Source organism: Artibeus jamaicensis, unplaced genomic scaffold (assembly GCF_021234435.1).
Source record: "Artibeus jamaicensis isolate MK-2021 breed Jamaican fruit bat unplaced genomic scaffold, CSHL_Jam_final contig_594, whole genome shotgun sequence".
Classification (NCBI taxonomy): domain Eukaryota; kingdom Metazoa; phylum Chordata; class Mammalia; order Chiroptera; family Phyllostomidae; genus Artibeus; species Artibeus jamaicensis.
The window spans coordinates 263,045-289,859 of record NW_026521898.1 but is presented as its reverse complement, the minus strand read 5'-3'; the positions used below and the strand labels follow the sequence as shown (position 1 = coordinate 289,859).

The window sequence follows — 26,815 nt, the reverse complement described above, 5'->3', positions numbered from 1 at the left end:
CCTTCGACTCTGGAAATACTACATAGGAAAGAATTCTGACTGCAGAGTTGTGTCCTAAACGTGGTCCTAGGGGAGCAGAGAAGAACAGGTCAATGGCTACAGTATAGGACATATTGTGGCTTGGTGTTACTGGTATAGTAGTGGATTACGTAACAAGAGTGTGATGTTTATATTTTTGCAATCAACAATTTCTCACATCTGGATAGACCTGTCATTTCCAAAACATTTTCACATACACTGAAGTGTTGTTTTAGGCAAGCTGGCAGAGTGTGAGCCAAACTCTTGCTTTATCTGTGCACATTGAAGCCACGCTTCACTGTGGGCAGCAGTGAGCTCAGGCTTGCAGCCTTGTCAGCGAAGGCCTCTCTGAGTGCAATCAGAGCACCTGCCAAGGGTTACTGTGCAGAGTGTCACACTCGGGAGTCCCTACCGTAGCTTTCATCAAAGTCAACCTGATTATTTTCCACTGCATTTTCCTGAAAGGATGTTATGATTTTCTAGATGTTTGGTGGCTGGTGATAAATCAGGCTTTTATGATGTCATGTGAAAGGCCACCTCTCGGACTTCCTCCTGCAACAAGCCATAGATTAAAAGCAGGACGTGCTGGTTGGCATAGTGGACATGGTCTGACTTAACCCTTTCCTTGCTTGTCCTAAGGCACAGCTAAAGCTGTCTACTAGCTAGGGCCATGAAATAAGGTGAGCTGCCTTTCCTGCACCTTCCTTTCACATGAATACAGGTGGAGCCTGTGGACACTGAGCTACTTTCTCTGAAGTCATCAGACTTCCTCATTTAAGAAGCTTTGGCTTCAAATCAAGACTCAAAGCAAGAGAGTATGTTCTGTTGAATGGTATAAGAGATCATAGGTAATTTTATAAGAGTAATATTTTAAAAAGAGTCTCTGATTCATAATCATGAAAATGAGAGCTTTCCTTGAAAAGGAGATAGTAGCTAATGCCAGTGGGTTGTGATAAAATGTTATACTTTGCTGGTAGCAGTGAAAATCCATACCTTGTATTTGAAAACAATGAAAAGATTCTCATTCAAGCCAAAATCCTACAAGTTCTCTATGAATTCTCTCTTTCCCTCACCCCAACATCAGCCTCTCAGCAAGTCTTCTTTCCACTGTACCTTCTGAGGAGATCCCAAGTTTATCCATTTCTTTCCATCTTCCCACGCTCACTGCTGCCCCTCCAGTCCAGTCGGCTGCCATCGCTCATTACATCCGTGGCCACTGTCTCCTCTGGTCTCCTCTCCTACACTGCCCCTCTCTAACCTAGCACAGTACCCACAGTGAGGTCTGAAATGTCCAGCAGAGTGTGTGCTTGCAGTTCTTAAAGCCTCCAGTGGCTCAGAGCAAAATCTAAGCTGCAGATGTTGTGTAGCAGGCAGATAAAGACTGTACATGTTGAAGTAAAGCAGGTTTTTTCTCTGTAGATGAGTGGATATTTACACACACACACAGAGGGAGGGGAGAGAATTTGGTAAAAACTTTTATAAAATCCAAGCAAGTTTCAGTGCTATGTCCCATTTTTTTGAGATCTTGTGGAGAAGAGAAGAGGCTCCTTAGTCAGGAGGGTAAGTGTGTGGTTACAGTTTCACTCTAGCCAGGATTCAGCTTACGCAGAAGGAAGTAAAGGATGGGACACCATCTCAGGAGCCCTCAGGAGGTTGAATGTGTCCCCATTTGTCCAGGAGAGGAACAACCTTTCCACCCCATACCCCAGGAGCTGCCAGAGCAGCAAGACAGGCCACTGACCTCTGGGCCCTGTGTCCTGGACCTAATCCCTTCAAGAGTAACCATATATTTCTAGGTTGGGTGGCCCAAACACAACGAAGAGTGGCGGATTTGTCAGGAGGGAAAGGGGTTGTGCATTAGAATTGGAGCATGGTAGGCAAAAATAACTCACACACCCTTTTCAAAACATAGCTAGAAATCAGTCTCATGCTTACTTTCAAAAATTATATTAGTGTCAGCAAAATCAGACATCGAACTATGTCAAGTTGAGTTAACCAGATTTATAATGGTGGCCTACCAGCTATACGTGCTCTAAGTCTTACAGTTGAAGAGACAATCAGTGATGAGAGAATAAAGTTTGTGACAACATGTTTTTGCCAAGAAAGGCCTGGGCTACATGAGAGAGATTACACAGAGGGCCAGATGTAATCTGACTGACCATTGTTACCACTCTGACCTTGTCTTGGGCTTTGATCCCCTTGATCACTCTGTGCAGACTCAGCAGCCTTTTCTCTGCTCCTTAGACTGAGTGAATTGCTCCCTAAGGCGTCAGTCCCGAAAGGACCCTCCCACTGTGGGTCTTTATGTGACTGGCTTTTTTTTTTTCTTGTCATTTAAATCTCTGATCAAAATCTACCTCTTTAGAAAGGCCTTCCCCACCCAACCCTCCCACTCTTAGTCAAGTTCAGTTCCTCTTCAGTCTTCTGCCAAGTGTTTCCCCTGTGTCCCCCCCCCCCATCGAGTGGAAATGGTCTTATTCATGTCTTCTGTGCTCTTGACTTGTCTCTCCCTTCTGGAATGTAAGCTCATAAGAATGGCCTCATCTTGTCCATGGTGGTTTCCCCAGTATCTAAAGGAGTAAATGTTTGGCAGCAAACAGTCAAGAGCATGTGAAATGATTACAATAATTGGGGAAAAGCAGAATACAAAATTGCACACTCTGGTTACCACTATTCAAAATGATTTAAAAATAGAAGTTGGGTTGGAATGCAAGAGTAAAAGTAACATGTAAGTATAAAAAACCCACAAGACAACCCATGTTTTCATCTGTTATGTTACTACAAGAAATTAAGAGAATAGCTTTTTCTACAACTGAGTGATAAAAGCAACAATAGCTAGCCCTAACAGGAAACCTGTATGTAATGAATTAGAACTACTGCTAGCACCTTTCCTTGTGCAATCTTGAATTCTCATAACATCCCTGCAAGATAGGCTGTTTTCCCCATTTGACATATTTAAACCCTGAGTCTCAGAAACATTAAGGAACTTGCCCTCCAAAGTCACATAACACAGTGGCTGAGCCACGATATGAAGCCAGTGATATCTCTGTTGTTGGTTTCTAGTCATCCTTTCTTGTTAAGCTAGAATTTATATAAAGTGAAATGCTTAGATCTTCACCACATAGTCTGATCTCCTTTGACAAATATGTTCAGTCCTGTACCCTATACTCTTATCCACATAAAAACACTACCCAAAAGTTCCTTCGTGCACCTTCCTGCTGATCCCCTTCCTTCACCTCCTTTCTATCACCATCAATTTGATTGCCTGTCCTGCAACTTCCTATTGTATGATACATTGAATCATACACTATATACTTTTCTCTGTCCATCACTTTATTTTTTTTAACATTTTTAAAAGTTTATTTAATTGTTGTTCAAGTACAGTTTTCTGTCTTTTACTCCCATCCCGGCCCAGCCCCCCAGTACTCCCCACCTCCCTCCCATTTCAACACCCCCTAGTTTTTGTCCATGTGTCCTTTATACTAGTTCCTATAAATCCTTCCCCTTTTCCCATGAAATTCCCTACCCTCACCCCTCTGGTCACTGTCTGCCTGTTCTGTATTTCAGTGTCTTTGGTTATATTTTGCTTGCTTATTTGTTTTGTTGTTTAGCTTCCTGTTAAAGGTGAGATCATATGGTATTTGTCTTTCACCGCCTGGCTTATTTCACTCAGCATAATGCTTTCCAGTTCCATCCATGTTGTTGCAAAGGGCAGGAGCTCCTTCTTTCTCTCTGCTGCATAGAATCCCATTGTGTACATGTACCATAGTTTTTTGATCCATTCATTTACTGATGGGCACCCAGGTTGCTTCCAACTCTTGGCTACTGTAAATTGTGCTGCTATGAACATTGGGGTGCATAGGTTCTTTTGGTTTGGTGTTTCGGGGTTCTTAAGATATAATCCTAGCAGTGGAATTGCTGGGTCAAAAGGCATATTCAATTTTAGTTTTCTTAGAAAATTCCATACTGTTTTCCATAGTGGTTGTACCAGTCTGCAATCCCACCAACAATGGATCAGGGTCCCCTTTTCTCCACAACCTCTCCAACACTTGTTGTTTGTTGCTTTGTTTATGATGGGGTCCATCACTTTAATTCAGCATTGGAGTATGTTGGTATTTCTATATGTTCATGTAGTCTTTCTCATTCAGAGACCTGTTTGCCACTCAAACTAATGTAGCATAAAGTATATTGTTTAAAGACTTTCTAGGAAGGGTTTATCCTACTGAGCCTTGTGAGTGCTGGACTAGGAACCAGAAACCCTGGGTTTTAGTCCAAAACCCTACCATGGCTTTGTGACAGTAATCAGTATCTCCATAGATGCATCTCTGTGTAGATGCATTCAGGTATAGGATTATGTTTTTCTTATACAAATACAAAAGAAAGAATGCCAGGTAACCATGCGGTACAGATACCTGGCGGCCTAGTAAAACTCTCTATTAACAATGATAATAGGAAACCAAATGCATAAATAAATAAAATTATAAAAAGCCTAAAATCCATATTAATATTCATCTTTTCTCCTTGCCTCTCCAAGGCCTTACCTCCAAGGCCAACAAATCTCATAATCATTGTCTTAATTTTCCTTCAAATATAAAAGCCCTCAGAGAAACAACCAAAAAGCAAGAATTTCTATGTGGTAAGTTCCCTGGTTAGTCCTAGAGTTTAAGTTACTGAGGGAATGAACATTAGGATGTATGTTTGAATTACCCTGTCCTGTCATTTCTGTTTTGGTCGAGGAGAAGGATGGGTGGCTATGGTTGGATGGCTAGATGGCAGAATGGGAGGGAGGGAGAGAGAGAGGGAGGATTATTGAAGTGCGGTTTCTTGAATTTGAATGACCTAATATCTAAGTTCAGGAAAACCCCAAAGGAAAAAATACCCCATCTGTACAATGGAGGTATTCATATTATTCACAATATTCTTTAGTACTAATGTTCAAAGGGAGTGGGGGAAACTTTTCTAAAGGGTGGAGTAGATTTCCTAACTGGAAGGTTAAGGAAAATCGCCGTCGTCTTGTGGGATCCGAGGTCACCTGTGGCCTGCGCCGGACTTCCCGGATGAGAAGGTCCTTGCCTCAGCGTGCAGGCTGGAGATAAGCCAAATGACTGAGTCGGGTTGGAACCCCCACAGATACTTTGTACAGCGCTTTCATCCTAGGAAATAGGTCACCTGACACAGATACAAGATCTCTTAAGTTGCATTATGAATGTGAACATGTGGAAGTTAATTAGCTGATGTATGTGAAGTGGTCTGAGGATAAAAAGTACTAAGTGGCAAAAGAAAAGTAGCTCACGTCTCATGCTCCAGAATGCCACTTGCCAATTATGTCACAACGATCTTTAATCAGTCCACTTAAAGGTGCTTAATCTCCTTTCCTTGGGGTTTGTGTCACCTCCTACCAGCCTGGGTAAGTGTTTACACCCTGGATCCAGCTATTAACTGTAACCAGTAATTTCCGAAGAAGACGGTGCTGGCTTTGAAGCCTGGAATGCTAAGGTCACTAACAGTCTTATCACCCTCTCATTAACTGGCCCTGCACTACAACTGTGAGTCAGCCCCCATGTCAGCTGGTTAGGGAAGAAATCAGAACCGGGAGGGCCCCAGGTACTAAACTTAATTTGGCCTTCCCCAGGTTGATACTCTTTCAAGCACCAGGGATCAAGAAATAACACTAACCAAAAAAATTAACTCTAAATTATAATTATAGATAGAGAACAGGAACAGAAAGATCTGGGACCTCACAAATATGTGTGATATAAGACTACATCCTCCAAATCTTATTTACTTATTTTATTTAAAGTTCCTATTAAACACCTACCTATAAGTAGATATAGCTCCCCCAAAGCCACCAGGTATGGCTTCTGAAAAATGCTTTTCTGTCTCTGCCCAGCCCACTCAAACCAGAGCCTGGTTGAACAGGACAGGCCCCAAAGGCCTGCAGGGCCCAATGGTGCCAATGGCTGGAGTGTTCCTGGCACTTTGCTCAAGGCCGCCCTGCTCCTCCGCCCATCAGGGGGAGAGGCTAGGCTTCAGTGTGGCATAAACTGTAGGAGTACATGTGTCCACAGAGGATAGTACACCACTGTCTTTGTCTCCACAAGTCTCAGGCACGTCTGCCTGAAAGGAGTTCCTCCAGAATATTTTAAAAACTCTTATTTAAAAGGAGATCGAGGTGTTCGTGTCCTGTATCTCCCCTATATGATTGTGCTGTGTGTCTCATAGAACCCTTTTTGCCTCAGTACATTACTCTGTTTATGCTAACCATATTTTTAAAATACAAATGAAAAAAATGTGTCTATATGTATGCTGCATTAAAAGTGACATTAATTAGGTTCTCCCTTTATAAAGTGAATCCTTTTTTAAAAAAAAACACTAGGCTCTATTTACAAGTGGACACATAATGAAGACAACATTCTCATTCTCTTTCCAAGAAAGCTCTACCATGCCAGGCAGGCTTTTTCATTAGTGTCTGTGGCATATGTGTAGGGGGATTTCTTTCCCTTTGGTAGCTCTTAATAACCACTGACTCCAAATGACAAATTCTACCAATTGAAACTAAGTGGTTCCCAGCCAAGAAAAATGGGATCAAGTGAGGGGTCACAGGATCCTTGGAGACCCCCACCCCTCAGGCACTAACCAGGAAGTCAGCACAGCACATCCTGAGTCATAACTGAGGGGGAGGGGGCTCGTGTTTGAGGCCACCAGCAGAGGAGACAGTGTCACGATGTCAGAACTTGGCCAGGGAACACATATGTTGCCCATGCTGGTCGCTTCCCCAAGGCCTCTGCCTGGGTAACTGAGGATGGGGACACCATGCAAGGCAATCTTACTCTGTTGTTCTCCCTTTGCCACTTTATCTCCACTGTCAGAATGCTCATTGGAGCCGGTGCTGACCGGCTCAATTTCCCTGAGGTTGAGCCCAAGCATTGTTTGTGCTCTGATGGCATTCTGTCGGCCCTGCTGATGGACAGTCCCACTGGTCCAGCTTCCTGAGCAGACGAGACGGCCCGCTGCTTTCTCCTTGTCTCTTATCACTCCTTGTCATTAAAGGAGATGCCTGGCTTCAACTTCAATTTGTGCTGAGATACAGCAGTAACTGGGAAGAGAGAAGGGAAATAAATGCTCCTTACCGTTCATTATTAAGGCCACTGCATTTCTTACTGCTCTGAGGTTTGCTCCCTCTTTGGGAAGGTTTCAATCAAAGGATATATTTATGAGCATCTGGATTGCAACTGCACGATAAGAGACAATATATTGCACCACTTTCTGGAGGAACTTTCAGACTTCAGTTTTCCCGTTCTTACTGACTCTCAGCTGCGTACTTCAACCTTGAGTGTGATATTCTTTGAAACTTTTTCCATTTTACTGAAGCTTTTCAGTATTTTTTTAGCAGTTTTGTCTTTCTAAAAAGACATTTCCCCAAGAGTAAATCTTTCCAGCTCACTCTCCATTAGCATAAAGTTAGATCAGTAACCAAATTCATTGGCATTCTTTTATTCCCTTGGAGCCTAAACTATTCCACAATTTTGCTTTTTTAAGAAAAGTAGAAGGAAAGAAACGAATGCCGAGTGTGCTACAGCTCCATAGCTTAGATTCTTGACGATGTTTAACCAGGGTTCTCATCAGTCTTAATTTTCCTTATTAACATCCCCTGTCTATACATCTTCTCCTTTTTCATAGCACTTGAGTCAGTTTCTTTCAATATGCACATTATAAATTTAACAACATCCTGCCAAAAAAGCTCACACTCTTAAAATACTTCTCCACCTAAACAGATGTCCTTTGCAAACCTTACAAGCAGACCTGTCAAGGGAATGTGGTATCCAACACATAATTTGAAATAAATAGTAAAATTTTCCCAATGCAATCTCAAAAGAGAAAGAAAAAAAAACGAGCCCATGAACTTTGAAAGATATATGATACAATCTATTTAATAACATTACCCACAAAGATTTTAGGGAAAGTGGGTGGGTATCAAAAGGATTTAATGTGTAAAATAATAGTCCAAATAAAATAAAATTGGGGGAAGGAAAGAAAACCAACCAGTGTCATTTAAAGATATGTTGTTATCTTGATGTAGATGAAAAGGTGCCCAGGAGACTTGAGAAGGGACTGTAGTTAGAGTGGAAGATAATGGCTCAGCATGGTCTCTGCTTTCCTGGACGTCACGTTAACTACTGTGGGTTCAGAAACTGGCTTAATGACTTTCCCAGGATTTGGCCTGGTCCTTTATCGGTTCACTATAACAAGAACATAAGCCAGGAGAGCCTGAAAAATTGCTGCAGCAAAACATTCCCTCCTGCTGCTGCTGTTCGAAGCTTTGACCACCGGCCTTGGCCTTTAGGGTTTATGCCTAGATAGAGTTAGAGGACAACTCCTAAAGGTCAAACAAGTCAATAGTAGTTAGGGACTCTGAGAAAAAGAAAGGGGGCTCTAGGCATCTAGACGTACATATTTCTCTTGCTTATGCTGTTCGCTGCTATAAAATGCTTGGCTAACCATAATTGAATTTGACAATAATAAATCATGTTGAAAGTGTAGAGCTCACGTAAAGAATAGCGTTGGAAATGGTGAAGACACCAGAAGCCAGAGTTCAGGAAATGTCATACTCACATAGAAATGCTTCAGATTTTTCTCAGAGCTTTATTGTCTTATTTATAGAAAGGCTCCAGACCACCCAGTGCACAAAGTCCATCCTGGAAACTGTACATAAAATCATCACTTTAATTCAGCTTTTGCTCCTGTTGTCATACTGTAGCTTTAAGTCTATAAACAAAGAAGAAACTGAACTTTCAAAAAAGAAGAAAAGAGTAAAACAGATGAACTCATGTTTCTTTCTCATCCTTAGTTGCTGATCACACCCTAGTGGAGAGGACTTGTGAAATTTAAAAGGAAACTATGTTTCGGCCTTATTTTCCTCTTACCCCACCCCACTGCTCTACACAATCCTCTGAGAAGAGCAGTCCCTGGTGTCCACAACCTTATTTCTCTTCAGGCCAGCGGAAGACTTATTTAAAGAGGCCTTGCCATGCCCTTGCTGTCATTCCAGAGCCAAGTACACTCCTATGCCAGGCCCTCGCCATGCCACCTTTTAAGGACACCTGGTGCCCCAAGCCTTGCAAACCAAATCATTTACTATATCTTTTATTTGAAGGACACACAGAAAGAGGTAAGAAGGTCTTTCAGGAGGAATGAAGTTTCAAATAGGTTGGGATGTTTGCAATCTTCCCCTAAAAGCTGACTAGGGCACTAGCACGGGGCTGCTCAGTCGCATCTGGCATAAAGAGCCGCTGTTTTGTTTTGATGGAGCTTCATCCTTTCCCTTCACGAGGTCTTTTGGTCTAATTAAATTTCAGGGAGACAGAGCCTTGGCAGGAGGTTAAAGTGAGCTGCTAGACTGGAATGTAGGAGTTGGGCTCAAAACTAAATTGGGAAGTTTAACTGGGTGCGTCTCTGGTTTCAATGAAATACTTTTACAGTGTATGGTAGCAATGTCTGTTTCTAAGCTTTTGAAAACCATTTTTCTTTTTCCTTAATTGTAGTTCCCTAGTTGTTTTTATATTACGAGCTACTTGTAGAAAAATACAGGAAACATAATTACAATACAAAGCTCCCTTTCCCAAGCCTACTGAGGTCATTTGCAGCCAAACTTGGTTTTAGGGTTTTGCTAACCATAAGTTCAGAGCCATGAATTACATCCCATGCAATACTGGTTGATTTACAACAAGTGTTATGTGATTAAACAATAACTATGTTTCTCCAAGCTGTGTTACTGCTATAGAATTGGAAGGCCATAGTGCTTCATGATGCCACATTTCCCAGCTCCCTCTGGGGAGAAAATGGGTATCTTTCTGTGACTCCTACCATGAAATAGAAGTATTGTAGAAGTACGTACCTGTTTATTTAAAGTAAGGAAAGAGAAATAAATTCATTCATTTTTCTACTTTTATTTCCAGTTCTATGTAGCACTGGGTTAAATTGCTAATTATTAATTTTTGTAACCTACCTTTCCTGAAGAATCTGTATATGGACTTACAGGCCAGCAGAAATAACTCGTTTTACTATTATAATACTCTGGAGAGGAAATCAGTACTTCATCGTATTGTGAAATGGAACGCCTTTGGGAGTTTGATTTATTCAACGCTAAAAAGTCGTGATAAATGATTGAGAATGAGAGTTTTGAAGGTACTCTGTTGAAGCACAATTTCAGGCAAACAGTACAGATACTCAGAAGTGCATCCAGACACCCTATGGCAGGAAAAGTATACCAGGGAAGGTGAACAGGCAGAGTGCCCTGCAGAACAGTGCCCTGCTTCTCCTGGCATTTCCACTGTGAGTCCATAGCAAATCTCCTAGGGCTGCCTCCTTCAGGGGATTCTGAGAGAAATGAGTGAGCAAGGCTTTTAATTGCAGCCTGATGATCTGTTACTTTCAGTTGACATAACTGGTAGTGAAAATAGTGTCTTAACGAGATATTTATCTTGTTTAAAGTTCAGCGATTTTCATATTGCCTCCACGGTCTTCTGTTTTGAGTATTCATATCTTATGTACTATTTGGTAAATGCATTTGTAGATGGAAAAGCCATGCGTTTTTCTTTTCTTCTCTCATTCTTTCTTGCCCCCTGCTCCTTCCCTCCCCTCCTTCCTTTCTGCAAGTCATCTTGAAATGCTCACCTCAATTTTCTTCAGAGAGCTGTAATATGAAATTGGTGAGTGAGGGCTAAGATGCAGGGTTAATTTATTCTCCTCTAGTTTTCTTTGAGCAAATTTTCCAAGGAAATCTTTTAAATGGATGGAAACTCTCTCCCTTAAGCCCCCGTACGTTTGCAGTTTCTGCTCACTGGTAACAGCTGAGTGAACGGACCCTACCAGTCAAGGACAAATTGTTTGATAGTTTTTAGTATTTTGATAAGGCCCTGTCAGATGGGATGAGAAACTCAATTATCAAGCAAATGGCGGCCCCAGCGTCTTGTACAGGAGCTGGAGGTTCGTATGAAAATTAACCTGACCCTCCAACGGAGCGGTCAGGGGACACTGTGCAACGGCAGTGCTTGTCCTTCAGAGCAGTGTTTTTCAAACTGCCTGTTGCCCGTCGGTAATGGGTCGAGATGAGCATTTTCTATGAAATGGAACAGAACCGAACAGAATAGAAAATACTGTGGCTAGGGCCCCTGGAAGTCAGGGTGAGGTCTGCTTCGTGAAGCTTCGGTTCCATTGGAAAGAACTGCGCAGCTGGAATTAACGCAGCTGAGTAGTAAAAGGGGCGCACAGCCCCGCCTGGAACGACATCTCCAGACCGCGTCTCCACGCCCTGGCTGGTGGCTCGGGGCTGACGCGGGCGTCCCTGCCCAGAGAGGGGCTGGTGGGGGTGGGGGCCGGGGCTGTGATTTACTCACTTCTCTTTCTTCTCGCCTGAGAAATGTAGTAATTCAAAACAATTCTTACAGTAGCGTTCCTGTCAACTTCATGTGTATATTTTAAAGTCACTGAGCGTCCGTGGGACGCAGTGCACGGGAGGGCTGCGCTGGCTGTAGGTGGAGGGCTGTCACCGTCCTCACCGGCTGCGCAGCGCATTCTTAACCCCAACCTTCCCATGATTTATGGCTCCAGAGCCAAGATGACGTGCCCTGAGGGGGACAAAAGGAGGGAAGCGGGAGCCTTGAACGCAGACAGTCTCCGGACTGCCACCCCAGACTAGCTTGTTTTTCCCTCCGCCCTTTAGGACTTTCTGCAAGGAGACTGCACCAAAGCGAAACAGAAGCTGAATTGGAAGCCCCGGGTCGCTTTTGATGTAAGTGTTCTTTTCACAGTGGGGCCCGTGGGCCCGCTTGCCGCAGGGCTAGTCCGCGTTCAGCCCCACAGGAGAGTGGCAGCCTAGAGGCAGCTGGGTGCCAAGGTGCCCAGGGTGGAGGGCGAGGGGACCGGGTGGAGGCTGCCACGGGAGTGGGGCTGTCGCCAGGAAACAGACAGAAACCCTATTCTCACTGCCCACCTCCTGTCCTGGGTCCCAGGAGCTGGTACGGGAGATGGTGGACGCCGATGTGGAGCTCATGAGGAACAACCCCAACGCCTGAGAGCGGCTGCCCGGCCCGGACCCGCCCGGCTGGCCTTCGTCCGGGTGGAACCAACGCAGGCCGGGTCGCAGGAGTCGTCCTGGAGGGCCGGGGGTGAGCTGTGCGCCCTTCTGACGGTTGCTGGAGACCCCCGCTGCCACTATGCGGTGGTCCCACCAGCAAGACTGGTTTGCAGCAGCCGGGAGGGAAGTGGCACTCCCGGTTCAGCCCACTTTTTTTTTTTTTGTCTAGGCCTCTTCTGAATGGTTTTATGAAATCAACTAGATGTTTTAATCACATGTTCTCTTTACTCGAAATTATGTCATTAGACAGCTGAAATCGTGAGGCTTCCAAATGGTTTTTCTTTTTTCTTATTAAAAATGGCCTTTCTATGAACCAGCAGTGGGAGTCAATGTCCATGTTTTCTCAAAGTTATAAAAGCGGCTATAAGGGGCCCCAAACAAAACAAAACAAAAACCCCCGATCCGTGCCTTGGAGTGAGATAACTTCCTTCAGGCCTGCCCCCATTTGAGAGAGCCCCTGCTGGCAGAACCCTGCCGGGCCTGAGTAGGACTTGGCCAGAGCGACCTCCTGAGTCTCTGCCTGGGACATTTCTTTCTCGCTCTCAGTGACAATAAGCCACTCTATGCAGCCGATTTGGAAACCCAGTTCCTGCAGAAAGAAGGTATTCACACCCGCTCTGGTCTCAGCTGACTATAATTAGAACTCGCGGGGCTCCAGTCATCTCAAAAGAAGGCTTCAGAAATAGAGGGGGGTTAGAAGAAGAAACTTGGAGGTAAATAAATATTGTTGGAACATTCCATGCCAAAGCCCCTGGGTTACCGAGAGGTCTCTGAGCCCGTCCTTGTTCTTGTGGTCTAGGATCTTACACAATACTTATTTCCAACCTCTTCTCAGTGTGAGATCACTTTTTAAGTCTAATTTTGATTTAGTCCTTCAACCCATTTACATTAAGTGGCGAACATATGCCAGATACTGTGCCCTTCAGCTGTATCAGTGTTAATTAGAAATAATAATGAAGAGGCTTTAAAGCTGGGCCTCAGATCACTGAACCCAGTTTCAGACTACATCATTTAGGTGGCCTGGCTTTGACCACAGGTATGTGCTGCTGAGCCATGGACAGTGTATATGTACAGCTTAAGACAGGTGGACACACAAACATAAGAAATGGACAAGCAGCAAGCAAGGATCTGTGTACAGGTGGATACCTTTGCATGAAATACAATATTTTGCCATAGAACGAATTAGGTGAGGACTCTTCTTCTTCCCCTCCCTTCCACTCCAAGGAAAATAAAGTAAAACTTTATAGCAAATGGAATTGCAGCCTTTGCCCGTGGTCCTGTGAGTGTGGGTGAACTGTTTCTGAATGTCTTCACCAGCAGGTTTATGGTCTAGGGGAGGACCCAGGCTCAAATGGCTGGCGGCTGGAGGCAGGAAAGAGGGCTCTTTGTGTGGCTGCCCCGAAGTTGCTGCGACAGCATGCTGGCCTGGGCCAGCCTCAGCTTTGATGGAGCAGAACTAGGGTGACCTGAGCTAGCCACCCCCACCTTCCTTCTCAGAAGCTGCCCCAGGACGGGCCTTCTCCCAATCGGGGATGCTGCTAATTGGAAACAGATGGTCCCTGGCAGACTGAGCCTGCAGGACTAGGCCTGCTGGTGGGCACACACACACACACACACATACATACTTATACACTGTCACTCACAGAGTTCAATACATACATACAAACATAAACACAAATACACACCTATAAACACAACATCTCATACACATTCAGTCACTCACTTGCAAACCCAACTCGCAAACCTCCTATCACACACTGTCACATGCCTACTCACAAAATCTCACAAATAAAATACATTCATACACATTCCCCTTAGCCTTGACTTGGTAGGCACCTCCTCTCCTCCTCTGACCCCCTGAATCCTCCACCTCATCTCATACCCAGGCATAGAGACTGTTCTAGGGGCTCTAGGGCTTTCAATGGCCCCATTTAATTCAGTGTGTTGGGGCTTAATAGCCTAAAGACATAAGTTCTTCAGTGAAGAAGAGGAGAGATTCTAGGTAGGGGTTTAATGGGACTCCAGTGAAGTCATAATACTAAATTATTCTTCTCAAAATGGCCTGGAGAATTCGTTTTTGAAAGACACAAAAAATATTGGTTGCAACCTTTCTATTCCTGAATCCTCAATGGGGGGCAGGGAGTGGGGAGTCATTTGTCTTCTGGGCCTCACTGTGTGTATTTAAAAGGAGAAAAAGAAAACAAATTGTTTATTTCTGTGTTTTCTGTGCTGTGAATTTCATTTGGACATTCTTCAAGACAAATTCTTCTATCTTAAATCTCAACTCAATTTCAGTGAACTTATTTTCCCTTTTTTTCTACTGTGCCAACTTTGGCTATTCATTTTAGATGTGGTAAAATATGTTCCACTTCGATTTTTTTAAGTTAAAAACTAAGAAAGTTAAATTTTCAGTACACTCATATAATAGCAAAGCAGTCAAATACCAAATTTGTGCCCCCGATGAGCCACAAGGAGCACAGATACAGGGGCCACACAGCAACCTCACTTTTCATCCCACTTGCCTGCCAGACTCTGTCCTGGACTACATCTGCTGCCCTTTGTCTTTGAGGAATTAAGAGGGAGCTAGGTCAGGCATAATAAACCTGACACACCTTTACAGCTATTTACAAGCAAAGGCCCACCCTGACCTTTAGGGGAAGTGCTAAAGCGCTTGGAAGACAATGCTAGGTGCAAGAGGAGGCCTTCAGAAACTCGGTTTCGGTCTGTGACGGTTGCTCCAGTAAACTAGCATGAGATTTGGTAGAATCCTTGGCCACACTGGTGGGTTGCTGGCAAATGAGGCCTTCCCTGTGTTGTCGAAGGTCGTGGCAAGAGACAACACTGAAATTTCATTTCAAAATAACCCTAAACTTACTGTTTACAAATAACTTTCTAAACCCCAAGAAAAAGCCTCAAAGCATCCCAAGCATCTTGTTTGTATACGGGAATTCCAACCAGGCATAGTCAGTTTGAAGATGTATCCCAGTAAGTCCAGTCACACTCGGATTTTTCAGAACCTGCACCGCAGCCTTCTGTGGATGATGGCATGAGGAGTGGGCGGGTGTGCGGAGAGCCCCCACTGGGTTTTACAAAAAGATCGTATGTGTATGTATGTGTGCGCACGTATCTTACAATCAGATCTATACATTCTGGGATGCCACCGGCACCTCCCAAAATTGTGTTTTAATCTTAGGGATGTCGAGAATTTTCACAAACAGCAGTGACAACAGGGACACAAAGCCTTTCTGGGGCTCGCTTACCCTCCGCAGTCAGGGGTTTCCGCTCCGTGGGTCCTCAGTGTCCTGTTACAACACGCGGGGAGTCGTCGGGGTGCTGCGGCCCTGTCCCAAGCAGACTCCAAGCCAAGATCTCCCCCCCCCCCTTACCTCCCAGCCTCTCTCCCCTCCCGGTGCACACCCGGAGCGGAGCGAAGGGAGCACATTTTGAGGGAGCGTGCCCTTAGGACTATTACTCGGGACTGGACCTCTGGCCGTTTCGCTCTCCCGAGCCTGGGAGGCCACTGCTCCCTCCCCCAGGCCCTAGCTGTGGAGCTTCCCGCAGCTCTGGCCCTCATTCCCCCAGCCTGTGCTCTATCCCCAAAACCTTCCAAGGCCCCTTTACGAATACGAAGGCAGGGCTCCACTTTGCCCTCAACCATTTCCTCCGCCAGAGTCTCGGTTAGGAGGCCGACCGCAGGCTGACCCCAGGCCCCGCAGCCTATTCTGTGTCTTCCGCCCTTCCTCCAAGGTCAGGGGTCACACACAACTGATGCCCCGGACGCTCTGTTCTCAGCTTCCCCTTTTGATCTTTAAACTCGGGGGGCCGAAATGCCCGCCCGTGTGTACGCCCCCCCCACTGAAGGCTGCAGGCACTGGGACCGCTTTGCTGGTGTGAGGCAGAGCCCCGACTGCAGCTGCTAAGACCTAGGCTGGCCAGCCTACCCAGCTCGCTATCTCCGAGCCCCTGGCGAGCCTCTAGGGCTCCCAACTTGCAAGCTTCGGCAGGGACTGAGGACGCTGTTGGGACCCCAGACCACAGGGGACTGTGCGGCCCGGCGCCGTGCCCCGTGCGCACCGCCCGCCTTGCGTCCCGCCGCCCTCGCTGGGCTAGAAGGTCCGACGCACTTGTAGGAGCTCGTACAACTTCACCCTCCCCACCCAGGCGCACCGGCGGGGAGCTTTAGAGGTGATGGAGGAATGTTATTAAGAAGGAAAAAAACCTCCATATTTGTAGTCCTGGCCTCACTAATGCGCCGGGACACTCAGGGTGCACGCGGGACTGAACACTCAAAAGCCTAAGGTCCAAAGAACAAGATCTTGGGTGACCTTGGGGAGAAAACTGTAACTAGGGCTCCCAGACTGCTGTCGATCTGACAGGAGACTGTGGGCCCCGTTGGCCTGAGAGGGGAAGCCATGCAGCCCGAGGCCCGGGCCTGAGCTGCTGGCCCAGGGCAAGGGAATATATATTTGGAAGAGGTCAAGACCTCGGCTGGAGTCTGACTTTTTATGGTGAGGAAGCCGCCTGGGAAGGGCCTCCTGGTGAGGCTTTCCTGTTGTGCCACTTCTCCCCGGCAGCGGCAGCGCCAGGAAGAGAGGGAGGTGTTATCCCTGCGGCACCTCAAGGCCCTGGCTCCACGGACTGTTTCCTGGGGACTGAGTCAGTGGACAGCCCTGCCCAAGGGACCAGCTAGCAAACGCAGAGCAAAGTCACATTATCTTACTGTCACCAAACACTTACTGTAAGTTGTTGCCTTGTGCCTCCCCAATATTCTGTGGAACCAGAGCTGAAGTGGAGTGGGCGTGCAAGAAGCCCCCCCAGGGACCTGGGACTGGTGACCTGGGACATCACCCCATCAACTTCTCTCCGGGAATTTCTAGCACTTAGATAGCCCTTGGCTGTGGGAATAACGATGTGACCAAATTTCCTGTCTCTCACCAGGCCACTGAGGACCGGGGCTCAGAAGGCACCTTCACACACAGGCTAGTCCACACCCGTCCTCTTGTTGCAACCCAAAAACCCAGCAACCCTACGAGGCCTGGCAATTGTCCACCGGTGTCACCTGTGCATAATAATAAAAGTCCTCTTTGGAACCTCAAGAAAGCTCTGGACACCCCCAGAGCAGGCTCCAGAAAGGACCCTGAGGCACTGAGGACCATTTGGGTGAATCAAAGGAGCCCCCGTGACAGGCTCCAGGGACAGGCGTCTGCTGCCCTGTGCACCATTGGGGATGCTGATTTTGCTGCACTAGGAGGATAGAGTTTTTGTTTTTCCTCCACTGGCAGATTTTTTGGAATCTGATCACTGCCTAAACACGTGCTCTCCACCCCTGTCTGGTTTCACATCTATACCATTAGTAAGACCCCAACCCAGACTTCAGCACCAATGACCTGCTTTTATACTGAAGGAAATGTGAAGGCCTTAAGAGTTAATGGTGCTAAATGTGTTGGTTTTCCTCCTTTTCCCCTGGGGTAAGTAATGGCAGAGGTAAGGCCTCTCCCCCTCTCAATCTATATTGTCCTCAAAGCCGTAAATCAAAACTCCTTCAGTCCCCAACCTCCAGTCCTGGGTATCTGAAGAGCCACTCCCTGTCCCTACTTCCTACTGGACTCCCACCACTCAGGTCAATAAGGAGGCCCCACAGGCTGGTCCTGGCTTCCCACCCACTGCTCATTCCCCGGGCTCAAAAATTGCACTCCCCTGACCACCCAAGTAGCACCAAGTTGTGTTGACTTACTGGGCAATGAGCAGCCTACAGTCAGTCTCCCTAGCAGCAACCTGTAGAGACAGCCAGGAGAAGAAGATGGGCAGTTTAGTCCAAATGACCAGCAGTGCTAGCTGCCGGGCTTGGAGGAACCGAAAAACGAACCAGAGAAAAAAGATGCTCTTTGGGAGAACAGAGGGAGGTGGCATCTGGAAGAGCAAGAGGCCTGGAGAGGCAACCCTGACTGAGATTTCTGGGGTCACCCTCTTGACCCCAGGTAGGGGTATATTGTTATGATCTAGAAGCAATGCCATGCCCTTGCAGGACCACGCAGAACCTCCTCTCCTCTTGGGCTGTTTCTGGTGGAAGCTCCACCCTTCTCTCCTGTTTGGAAGACCCTGGCCTATAGGCAAGGAAATTCCAGATCCTACTGCATCTCTCATAATATGCTCAATATGCTGCAAATTAGAAATCAGTGAAGGAAAAAATCAAGTAAACAAAAAAAATAATATAAAACAGAGGGTTTCTTTTGAGCCAGGGTTTGATGGGAAAGGGGCACAACAAAGGTCCTAAGTCAGGCCTGATGCTCTCTAGGCCATATTTTGATTTTCAATGAGGTGGACATGGTACATTTTGCTCAATTTTCCACCCCTAATCATGTTTAGAACATCATGGAGAAGGGACTTTCATTCTCCTGGATGGATTTTGGAGCTGGAATTTATTTCAGTATTGCTCTTTCCCAACCTGACTCGGACCTGGAACCTGCCATTCCTCCTCCTTTATGCACCAGGTCTTTCTGAGGACTGGGAGTAAGCTCGGGTCCCTTGCATCAGGCCCATCACCCAAAGGGCTCAGCATCTGGGCCTGCAGGCCACCAGGGAGTGGGCTCAGCTGGAGTGGGGACAACCAGGAGAAACTTCAGGTCCTCAAGGCCTTCTGCAGGGGAGTTTGGAGGAAAAGTTGTGAGCAAAAGTGAGAGATAAAGAGGGGGACTAAGGGATGGAGACACAGAACTTAATGATTATATTGGATTCTCACTCAAAAAGGGGAGATGAAGTAAGGTATCAGGCCACAAAAGTTCTGCCTGTGAATATAGAGCCCCAATACTAAAGAAAGGCCATTAATAAAAGCTTTTTGCAAGGAAACTCTTGGCCTCATTATAAACTGAAACAGGAGATTTCAGAAAAGTGGGGTTTCTGTAGCTGGCATTTAGGGTTCCATGGCAAATCTCAGTGGGTTTTTCCATGCCTGTGGCCACTGTCTGAATCGATTAGGCTTTGCTCATTGGAAGCTCTCCTGGGCTTAGGGCTAGCCTGCTCTCTAGCCCCTACTTCCCACAACATGGTGGGGTGAGCACTTTGCTCAAGTCTCTTGATTCCTTTTCTCCCTGCCTCCCCCTAAAGCTCTCTGCTGGCTGAAGAATGACTGCCCAGCAAGAATGTATTCTGCCTGGCCAGCTTTATTACATGGCCACCATCAATCTTGCCCCTAACGTGACATTTGTTTATGACTGGGTGGGAAGGGCTAATGGCTTCATGAACTGGCTCTGAAATGAGTCTAGAGGAGTTTGAAGAGAACGCCCTGTTACACACCAGGCAGGATCCAGTGGTGGGAACTGGACTCAGAAGCAAATGGGACCACTCCACATGGTGTGGAGGTAGAAAACAACTGTCTTTCCAACCAGGCTCGCTTTAGGTGCCACTAATAGTTAGAGAGACCACTAGTATCCAAAGCCTGGATCCTTTATGGATGTCGCTGGGCCTTCTTGGGCAGTCTGTCCAGGCAACCTGGGCCAGCAGAGAGTTCAGGACCTCTGTGGAGTTTGTACCATTAAGAACAAAACAAATGGCCTTCCACCTTAAAAACTGACACCCCTCTAGAGGGAACTGGGTGCCAGAGAAAAGAGCTGTCCCTTCTTCTCCTATCAAAGTTCAGGGGAGCCTAGTAGGGGTATGAGACACTTTTGTTTCCTGACCCCTGTTTCTGACCCCACAGGAAACAGCCAAGAACTTATGGGCGACCAGCACAATCGATCTTTTTTCCTCTAAAAACATCGATTATAAATGACAAACTCTGTGGAATGATAAATTGTAAAATGCATGCTGTTCGCATGCAGCCTGGTGAAAAAAGGCCTGGTAACTACACACTTTGGAAACAGTATGCATCCCTCCTAGACATGCAATATGCCAAGTGCGAGCTTCCAGAGGGCATGTACTATACTGGTGTTTACCTGCTCATGGTAGAAACTGCTAAGAGAATAAATGTGACCACTGCTGCATGAGGGACAAAATGCTACCCTAAAGCCTTCTACAGAGGCTAATTTCAAAATTAGCCGAGTCACCATCGCTGGGTTCTGCCTGGTGTCTCGGGCTAATTTGAAAATGTACTGTGTTAGTTAAAATACGAAGTTTTCTTATAATATCTTACAGAAAAAAAAATGATACTTGTCTCTCAAAAAGTGCAGATCAAACGTGAAAACCACTAAGTAGTAAGTAGTTCTCCCAGGTTAAATACGGTTGGCAAGGATTAGTTTTTCTTAAATTGGATATGAAAATCCAAATGCAAATATAGTGACACCAGAAACCATTACATATGTGGTTTTAAAAATAAGAATAATTTGTAAATTTTCTGACCTTCCATTCGAACATAGGCAACCCATGTAGAAATAACTATCTTTGCTATATACGTGTAACACAAGCACCTTCCTGAACACACGTGCCTTCCATGCCTGATTTTCAAATGCTGGAATACAAGAGGGCAAAAATGACTGCTAAGAAGCCTCTCCGCCCCCCCCCCCGCCCCCACAAGCACTTAAAAGTTTTCAGGAGCTATGGCCAGGGTCTCATCTCTGTCCGCTGAAATCAGATCATCGTATTCATACCCGGTTCTTGGTCCAGCCACAGAGACTCCGGACTCAGGAAGAAGAAACAAGGGGCACCCAAAGCCCACACCCCATCCTGGCGGGACCGGGAAGAACTCACTCATCGAGTCCATTCCAGCTAGAGCTGCCTGCGCTCCCTCAGGGCGCCCGGGCTGACCCCTCCGGGCTCCACGGCCTCTCGTTCCCCTGCCAGCCAGACCGGCCCCCCACCCCGCAGCCCACCACTCAGGGATAAGCGGTCCAGTTCTGCAGGGCCAGGCAGGGCTTAGGCCCAGGGCTGGCTGTAGCCGCGATGCCCTGGGGCCACAAATCCGAATTCGGAGAAGATTCAGAGGATCAGGGGCACGTGGACCTTTAACACTCCGAACCCGCTACCTGCCTGCACGCCTCTCTTCCCGTCCTGTCCTTTAGGCTGAGCAAATCCTGCACGGGGCCACTGCCAAGTGATTTGTGGCCTCTGTCAACCAACTTCACACACTACGACGACGCATCCCTGCCAGGGAGGCCGCCTGAGGCCCCAGCGCTGGACCGAGCATGTCCGCGGGGCCAGGCTGAGGGGCGCGGGCTGAGAGGTGCTCCTGCAAACCTGTGGTTGTCCGGGCTGCAGGCTGGTGCGGGGAGGGCTGTCACCGCGGAGCAATGGAGTGCCCATGACCTTCCCACCCAGGCTGAGTTCCTAAACACACGTGAGTCTTCAAAACAAAGGCGAGAAAGAGTGTAACCGGGAAGGGCTGCTGTCCCCGCGGCGCGAGGGGAAGGAGCAGAGCCCTCCGCCTTTCCCCGCGCACCTCTGCCCTTTGCTACCTTCCCAGCAACGCGGTCTTCGCGGCACCTACGCTCCAACCCCTACACCCGGCCGAGGTCTTCTTGGACTCTATTTTTCTCCCCAAACAACCGGTTTCGGGGGGGGGGGGAGGCAACCGAGGAGCCAGGGAAGGGGCGGGGCGGGAGCGACGCGGGGTAGGAAGTAGCTCCAAACACAAACAAGCCTGGCAGGGCTGCAGCGGGTAATTACAGCTAATTAGCTGAAAAGCCCACAGTCCCAGAGCCGCGTCGGGAGTCCAGCGTCGGGCCGCGGGAAACGCGCACCGGAAAGCCCGCGGTGGGCCGCAAGTCTGCACTCGCCATCTCGCGTTCTAAAAAGTTGAACCCGGCACGTAGGAAAGAGAACTGTCTCAGGCTGCCCGAGCGGCCGGGGCGGTCTGAGGATTCGTCACCCAGCCCGAAAGGACTGGCCCATTTGGTCACCTGCTGCCACTTTCCTTCCAGGCCTAGACAACGCATCTCTCAGGCCACCGGACCCTTATAGTCCTTAAATCCCGGCTCACGCTCGGCTCGCAGAAGTGGACCAGTGCACAAACTTCGCGATCTTTGTCAATGGATTCTTTCCCTTCACCATCCACCCAAAGAGGGGAGGGGGGGACCCGAGGAAGCTCGCGGCAGCCCCAGGACCCAGCGCTGCTGTAAGTTCACTGAGCTGAGCAGGGAGGCCCGTTTCAGCCGACTTGACCCGCGGAGACATCCGTGCTGTGGGCCGCAGCATTCTTCCCTGGCTATTAGGTTACGACTCTGAGCAAAGAAGACCCGAGTAAATCAGAGGCCACGTAAAGCAGGTTTTGACTGAAATTAGAGTGTATTTATTTGCAGCAATCCATTAACAATGATCAACTTTTGACAACAAGCAACAGCAATTACTGCTAAGTGTTGCCTCTAGATAGGAGCGGCAGATAGCAGGAAACTGTATTATCTTGAAAACAAACTAAAAGGCCCTGAATGTCTGTAATCAAATTGCCATCTCCCCAAAGTCTGATTGACAGGGCTGATCACTCTAAGATAATGAATTTATTACATTTCCTGGGTTATTTACAAAGGGGGAGGGCCAATCCAATTGCCCCCTAGGTTTAACTGTAAATTAGCAAGAAAAATTGGATTGGAAAGAAACCACCCTAGACTAAAATGTTCGCTTCCCTCCTTCCTTCTTTTAGCTTTAAATCTTTTTCAGAAATAATCGTTCTACACACATATCTTCTAAGTTTTCCAAAGGTTAAACTTCCCTTTCCATCCCACAGTACATTTTTTAGAAAATTCAATCCTTCTAAGTAACACAAGATGGATTGTAAATGTGAATGAATTATATACATTTGCATGGTTTATATTTCCTTTTTCATAAAGCAGTGAAAAAATAGGAAAACCATCTATCCAGCATTTTGTTCACAAGGATGTATAACACATCCCAATTTTTTTTATGTGCTACACAGGCCGAGTACCTCTGTGTGTACCTGGAGGCACATGCCCCTCCCTCTGTACACGGGTGTCACTGCGATACGGGTTCACGGGCTAACAACTTCCAAATTGTGCTCTGTCAGTACTGAGAAAATGTACTTATGTATATGCCAACGCAGATCTGTTTAGGAAAATATGTTTTTACTAGTCACGAAGCAAGCTGACTATATAGTACATTTTGCAGGAGATGCTGCAGGGAAAAAACTAAACCAAAAAAAAGGCTTTTACATTAAATTTGACAGGAAATAGAGGGTTCTCCATTTTTCAGAGATTCAGAAGGAGAATAAGTCATTTGTTCTGTTTTAACCTGAAATTTTTAATCTGAAATTTTTAATAATAATTAAGACTGCATTAAAGTATCCAGACATATAGGCATCATTCAAACTGAATGGTAATTTATTAACAAACAAACACTGAATATGTTCAACAAAAAGAAAAAGATGATAGAATAAGATTAATACAGTTTCCCTTTTATAATGAAAAAAAGGCACAATGTAAGTTTCGGGTAATTTAACGTCAGATTTTGGAAACACTTTCTGGCGTTTGGTCCACGACATCCAACTACAAATTAAAAATAAATTACTATGTTGAAATTTACATTTTAAAACAAGTCCATGAATAAAAAGAAAGCGATTTCCACACACGGGGACTTCCCCCTCCTTTCAACATAGGATAAAATAACATTTTACAGGTGAGAGGTGAAGGAAGGAAAAGGGCAAGGGAACAGGAGAGAAGGAAGAGGAAAGCGTGCTCTCTGAAAAGCAAGAAGAAACTTACGTGTTATCTGCGGTAACACTGTCCTTTAATAAACCATGATTTTGCTGTCTTTGTAAAATGGTCTAAGGTTTTGTTTATTTAGATAAGGCAAAGTGGAAGTGGCTCTGAATTAATCTTTAAAAAATAGTGTTTCTTGTTTTTGTGCTGGTGAATTGAATTTCTGGAGGGATTCTTTCTGTTCGCTGGTTTGGAGAATGTTTTTCAAGATCTTAAAAACCGGATTTTTTGTTTCGATTTTGCGTTGATGGTTCTTTAGGCTGTTCCTATTCTACGGTTCGATTCAGTTCGGCTTTGAGGTGGCGGGGGTGTCAAAACTTGCTACAGTCATACACGAAAGCCCCGGACGTGCGATAGAGAGACTGGCTGGAAGGGAAGGCCATCTGACAGCTACTATTCCCGTTCACCGGAGAGTTGTTCAAGCCGATCCTCTGTGACTCGAACATCTCCCGCACCGAGTGGAAGTTCTGCTGCTGGCTGGGGTAGCCCGCCGCAGCCGCAGCCGCAGCCGCACTGGCCAGATGGCCCAGGTCTCCGCTCGCTTGGTTCAGGTACCACGAGGTGAGGCGACCTTGGTGGGCTGCAGGGTGGTGGCCGGCCTCCTGGCCGCTGCCGTGACTCAGGGAGGAAGAGCTGCTGCTGGTGACCGGGGGCATAGAGTAGTCGGGTAGGGGGTCGTCCACGGCTGCGCCGCCAGCTCCCCCGGGCGCGCCCTGCAAGTGGCCACCGCGTTCCCCGGCCGCGTACAAGCTCATGGCCTGCAGGTTGCAGTGGTAGGTCCCGGCGCTCCCGGTGCTGCTGCCCCCGCCGCCGCCGCCGCCCCCTCCGGAGCTGCCGGCGCTGGAGCCCTGGCTGCAGGGGGAGCTGTAGAGGGAGCTCTGGCCGGGCGAGTAGGCGCCCAGCGCCAGCGGGGGTGCGATGCCGGGGCGCGAGGACCCAGCCGCGGAGGCTAGGAGGCCGGAGCCGAGCTCCGCCGCCGCGCCCTGAGGCGACCCCCGCAGAGACGTCATGATGTTGTCCACGCTGAACCCCTGGCTGTGGTGCGGCTGCGGCGCCGGCTGCGCGGGCGGTGGCGGCGGGGCGGACTCGGCGCCGTCCAGGCTCAGCGGCCGCGCGGACGGCAGGCTGCCCGGGGGGCTGCTCCCGCTCGACAGGCTGCTGCTGCTGCTGTCGGGGCTCTCGATTTTGGGCACCGCAGCGGCGTTGCCGCTGCCCAGGGCGGCGGCCGGGGACAGGGGCTGGGGCGGCGAGGGGCACGTACCGTTCTCGGTTTTGATGTCCTGGATACGCACCGGCGGCGGCTGCGGTCCGGGCGCGGCGCCGTCGGTCGGCTCCGGCGGCGCAGGCGGAGGCTGGCGGCCGGGCGGCGGCTCCTTGAGGTGCAGCCGGTCCTTCTCTTCCTTGTCCTTCACGGCGTCCTTCTTCTTGAAGCGCCGCCGCCGCCGCAGGAAGCTACCGTTCTCGAACATGTTGTACGAGTCCGGGTCCAGCGTCCAGTAGCTGCCCTTGCCCGGCTTCTTGTCGTCGCGGGGCACCTTGACGAAGCACTCGTTGAGCGAGAGGTTGTGGCGGATGCTGTTCTGCCAGCCCTGCTTATTGTCCCGATAGAAGGGGAAGCGGTCCATGATGAACTGGTAGATGCCATTGAGGGTGATCTTCTTGTCGGGGGCGTTCTGGATGGCCATGGTAATGAGAGCGATGTAGCTGTAGGGCGGCTTCACCATGTCCTTGGGCTGCGGCTGCGGCGTGTAGGGCCCGTAGGCGCGGGCCATGCCGCCGGGATACTGCTCCGCGTGCGCGGGGTGGGAGTACACGCTCATGGGGGCCGGCATGGCGGTGTAGCCGCCCCCGGCCGCCGCCGCCGCCGCGCGGTAGTAGCTCTGCTCGCCGCCGAGGTAGGGCACCACTCCCAGGGAGTTGGGGCTGGACACGGAGTAGCGCGCCTGCATGGCCCCCGCTCGCCGCCGCCCCGCGCCGCCCGCCGCCCCCCACCCTCGCTCCGGTCGGCCGCGCCGCGCCGGCCGCCTGGTCCGAGTCCGGGCCTCGCGGAGCCGCCAGCTGCTCGCGGCCTCCCCTTCGCTCGCTCGGGCTCCCCGTGCGCCTCCGGCCACTTCAGGGCCCGCGCTGGCCGCGAAGGGGAATCGGTGCTACGGGAGAGGGCCGGGCCAGGACGCAACGACCGGCCTTGAAGAAATTCGCGGAGCCACTTCCAAGCAAGAACGGCCAAAAAAAAAAAAGCCAAAACTAAAAACAAGAAGGCGCTCTTCTTGCTACACTACCTACGCCTTCCAGGAGGCTGCCTCGAGCCGCGGGCGAAGGCGGCCAAATCACCAGGGCGGGGGGCCGCGCGCCGGCCGCCTTCCCCGGCCCCGCGTCACCTTTTTTTTTTCAGTCTCTCGCGCGCGGCCGCTTAAGGAAGCATTGGAAAACTTCTGAACTTTTGAGCATCCGACACCCAGGCGAAGACTTTTTTACGCAGTTACATTTTTTTCCGGGCAGCGGAGCCCCGCCCTACCGCAGAGGCAGCAGCCAATGAGAAGTGAGAACCGCCTCTGAATGAGCCGGAGGCCGAACCCCGCCGGGCCGCGCGGGACCGCGGGAGGACCGCGGGAGGACCGCGGGGCTGACCACACGCGCGCCGGCCGGCTGGGTCCAGGGCTCGCGCCCAAGCCGTGGCCCGTGCTGGCAGCCGGCTTGTCCGCCCCACCTGCACCCCGCACCACCGACGCCAGGCACTGTCTCCCGCCCCGGACCGTGCACACGGATGTCCATTGTTCTCGCAGATTTTCTGGGTCTTCCTGGGCCCCACACAGACCCTTCCTCCGTCCACCGCTCCCAGACGCCACTGACTCCTGGAGCCCTAACTCGCGCTGGCTCTCTCCTCATTCCTTGACCGCTATGGCTGCCTCCAGCTCGGGATTTCCCTGTCGTCCCTCCTTCTTTCCCCCCTCACCTTTCCTTTCTACCCACTTCTTCCTTCCCCTTCCGATCGACCAGTAAGCTCACTGGGTTCACAGAGGTG

At 48.6% G+C, this 26,815-nt stretch overlaps 2 protein-coding genes across 2 annotated transcripts in view; one reads left to right on the top strand and one right to left on the bottom strand.

The window, feature by feature from the left end:
* GMDS (GDP-mannose 4,6-dehydratase) overlaps positions 1-12,467 on the top strand; it is a 711,168-nt gene extending 698,701 nt beyond the window's left edge. The window contains exons 10-11 of the mRNA XM_037128689.2: positions 11,741-11,809; positions 12,030-12,467. Coding sequence (XP_036984584.1) covers positions 11,741-11,809; positions 12,030-12,092 — 132 coding nt within the window. The 3' untranslated portion in view covers positions 12,093-12,467. The remainder of the gene's footprint in view (positions 1-11,740; positions 11,810-12,029) is intronic.
* Positions 12,468-22,362: 9,895 nt separating this feature from the next.
* FOXC1 (forkhead box C1) lies at positions 22,363-26,603 on the bottom strand. Its single transcript, XM_037128688.2, has one exon. The coding sequence runs from the start codon at positions 25,740-25,742 to the stop codon at positions 24,105-24,107; it is 1,638 nt and encodes a 545-aa protein (XP_036984583.2). The 5' UTR covers positions 25,743-26,603; the 3' UTR covers positions 22,363-24,104.
* Positions 26,604-26,815: the final 212 nt, after the last annotated feature.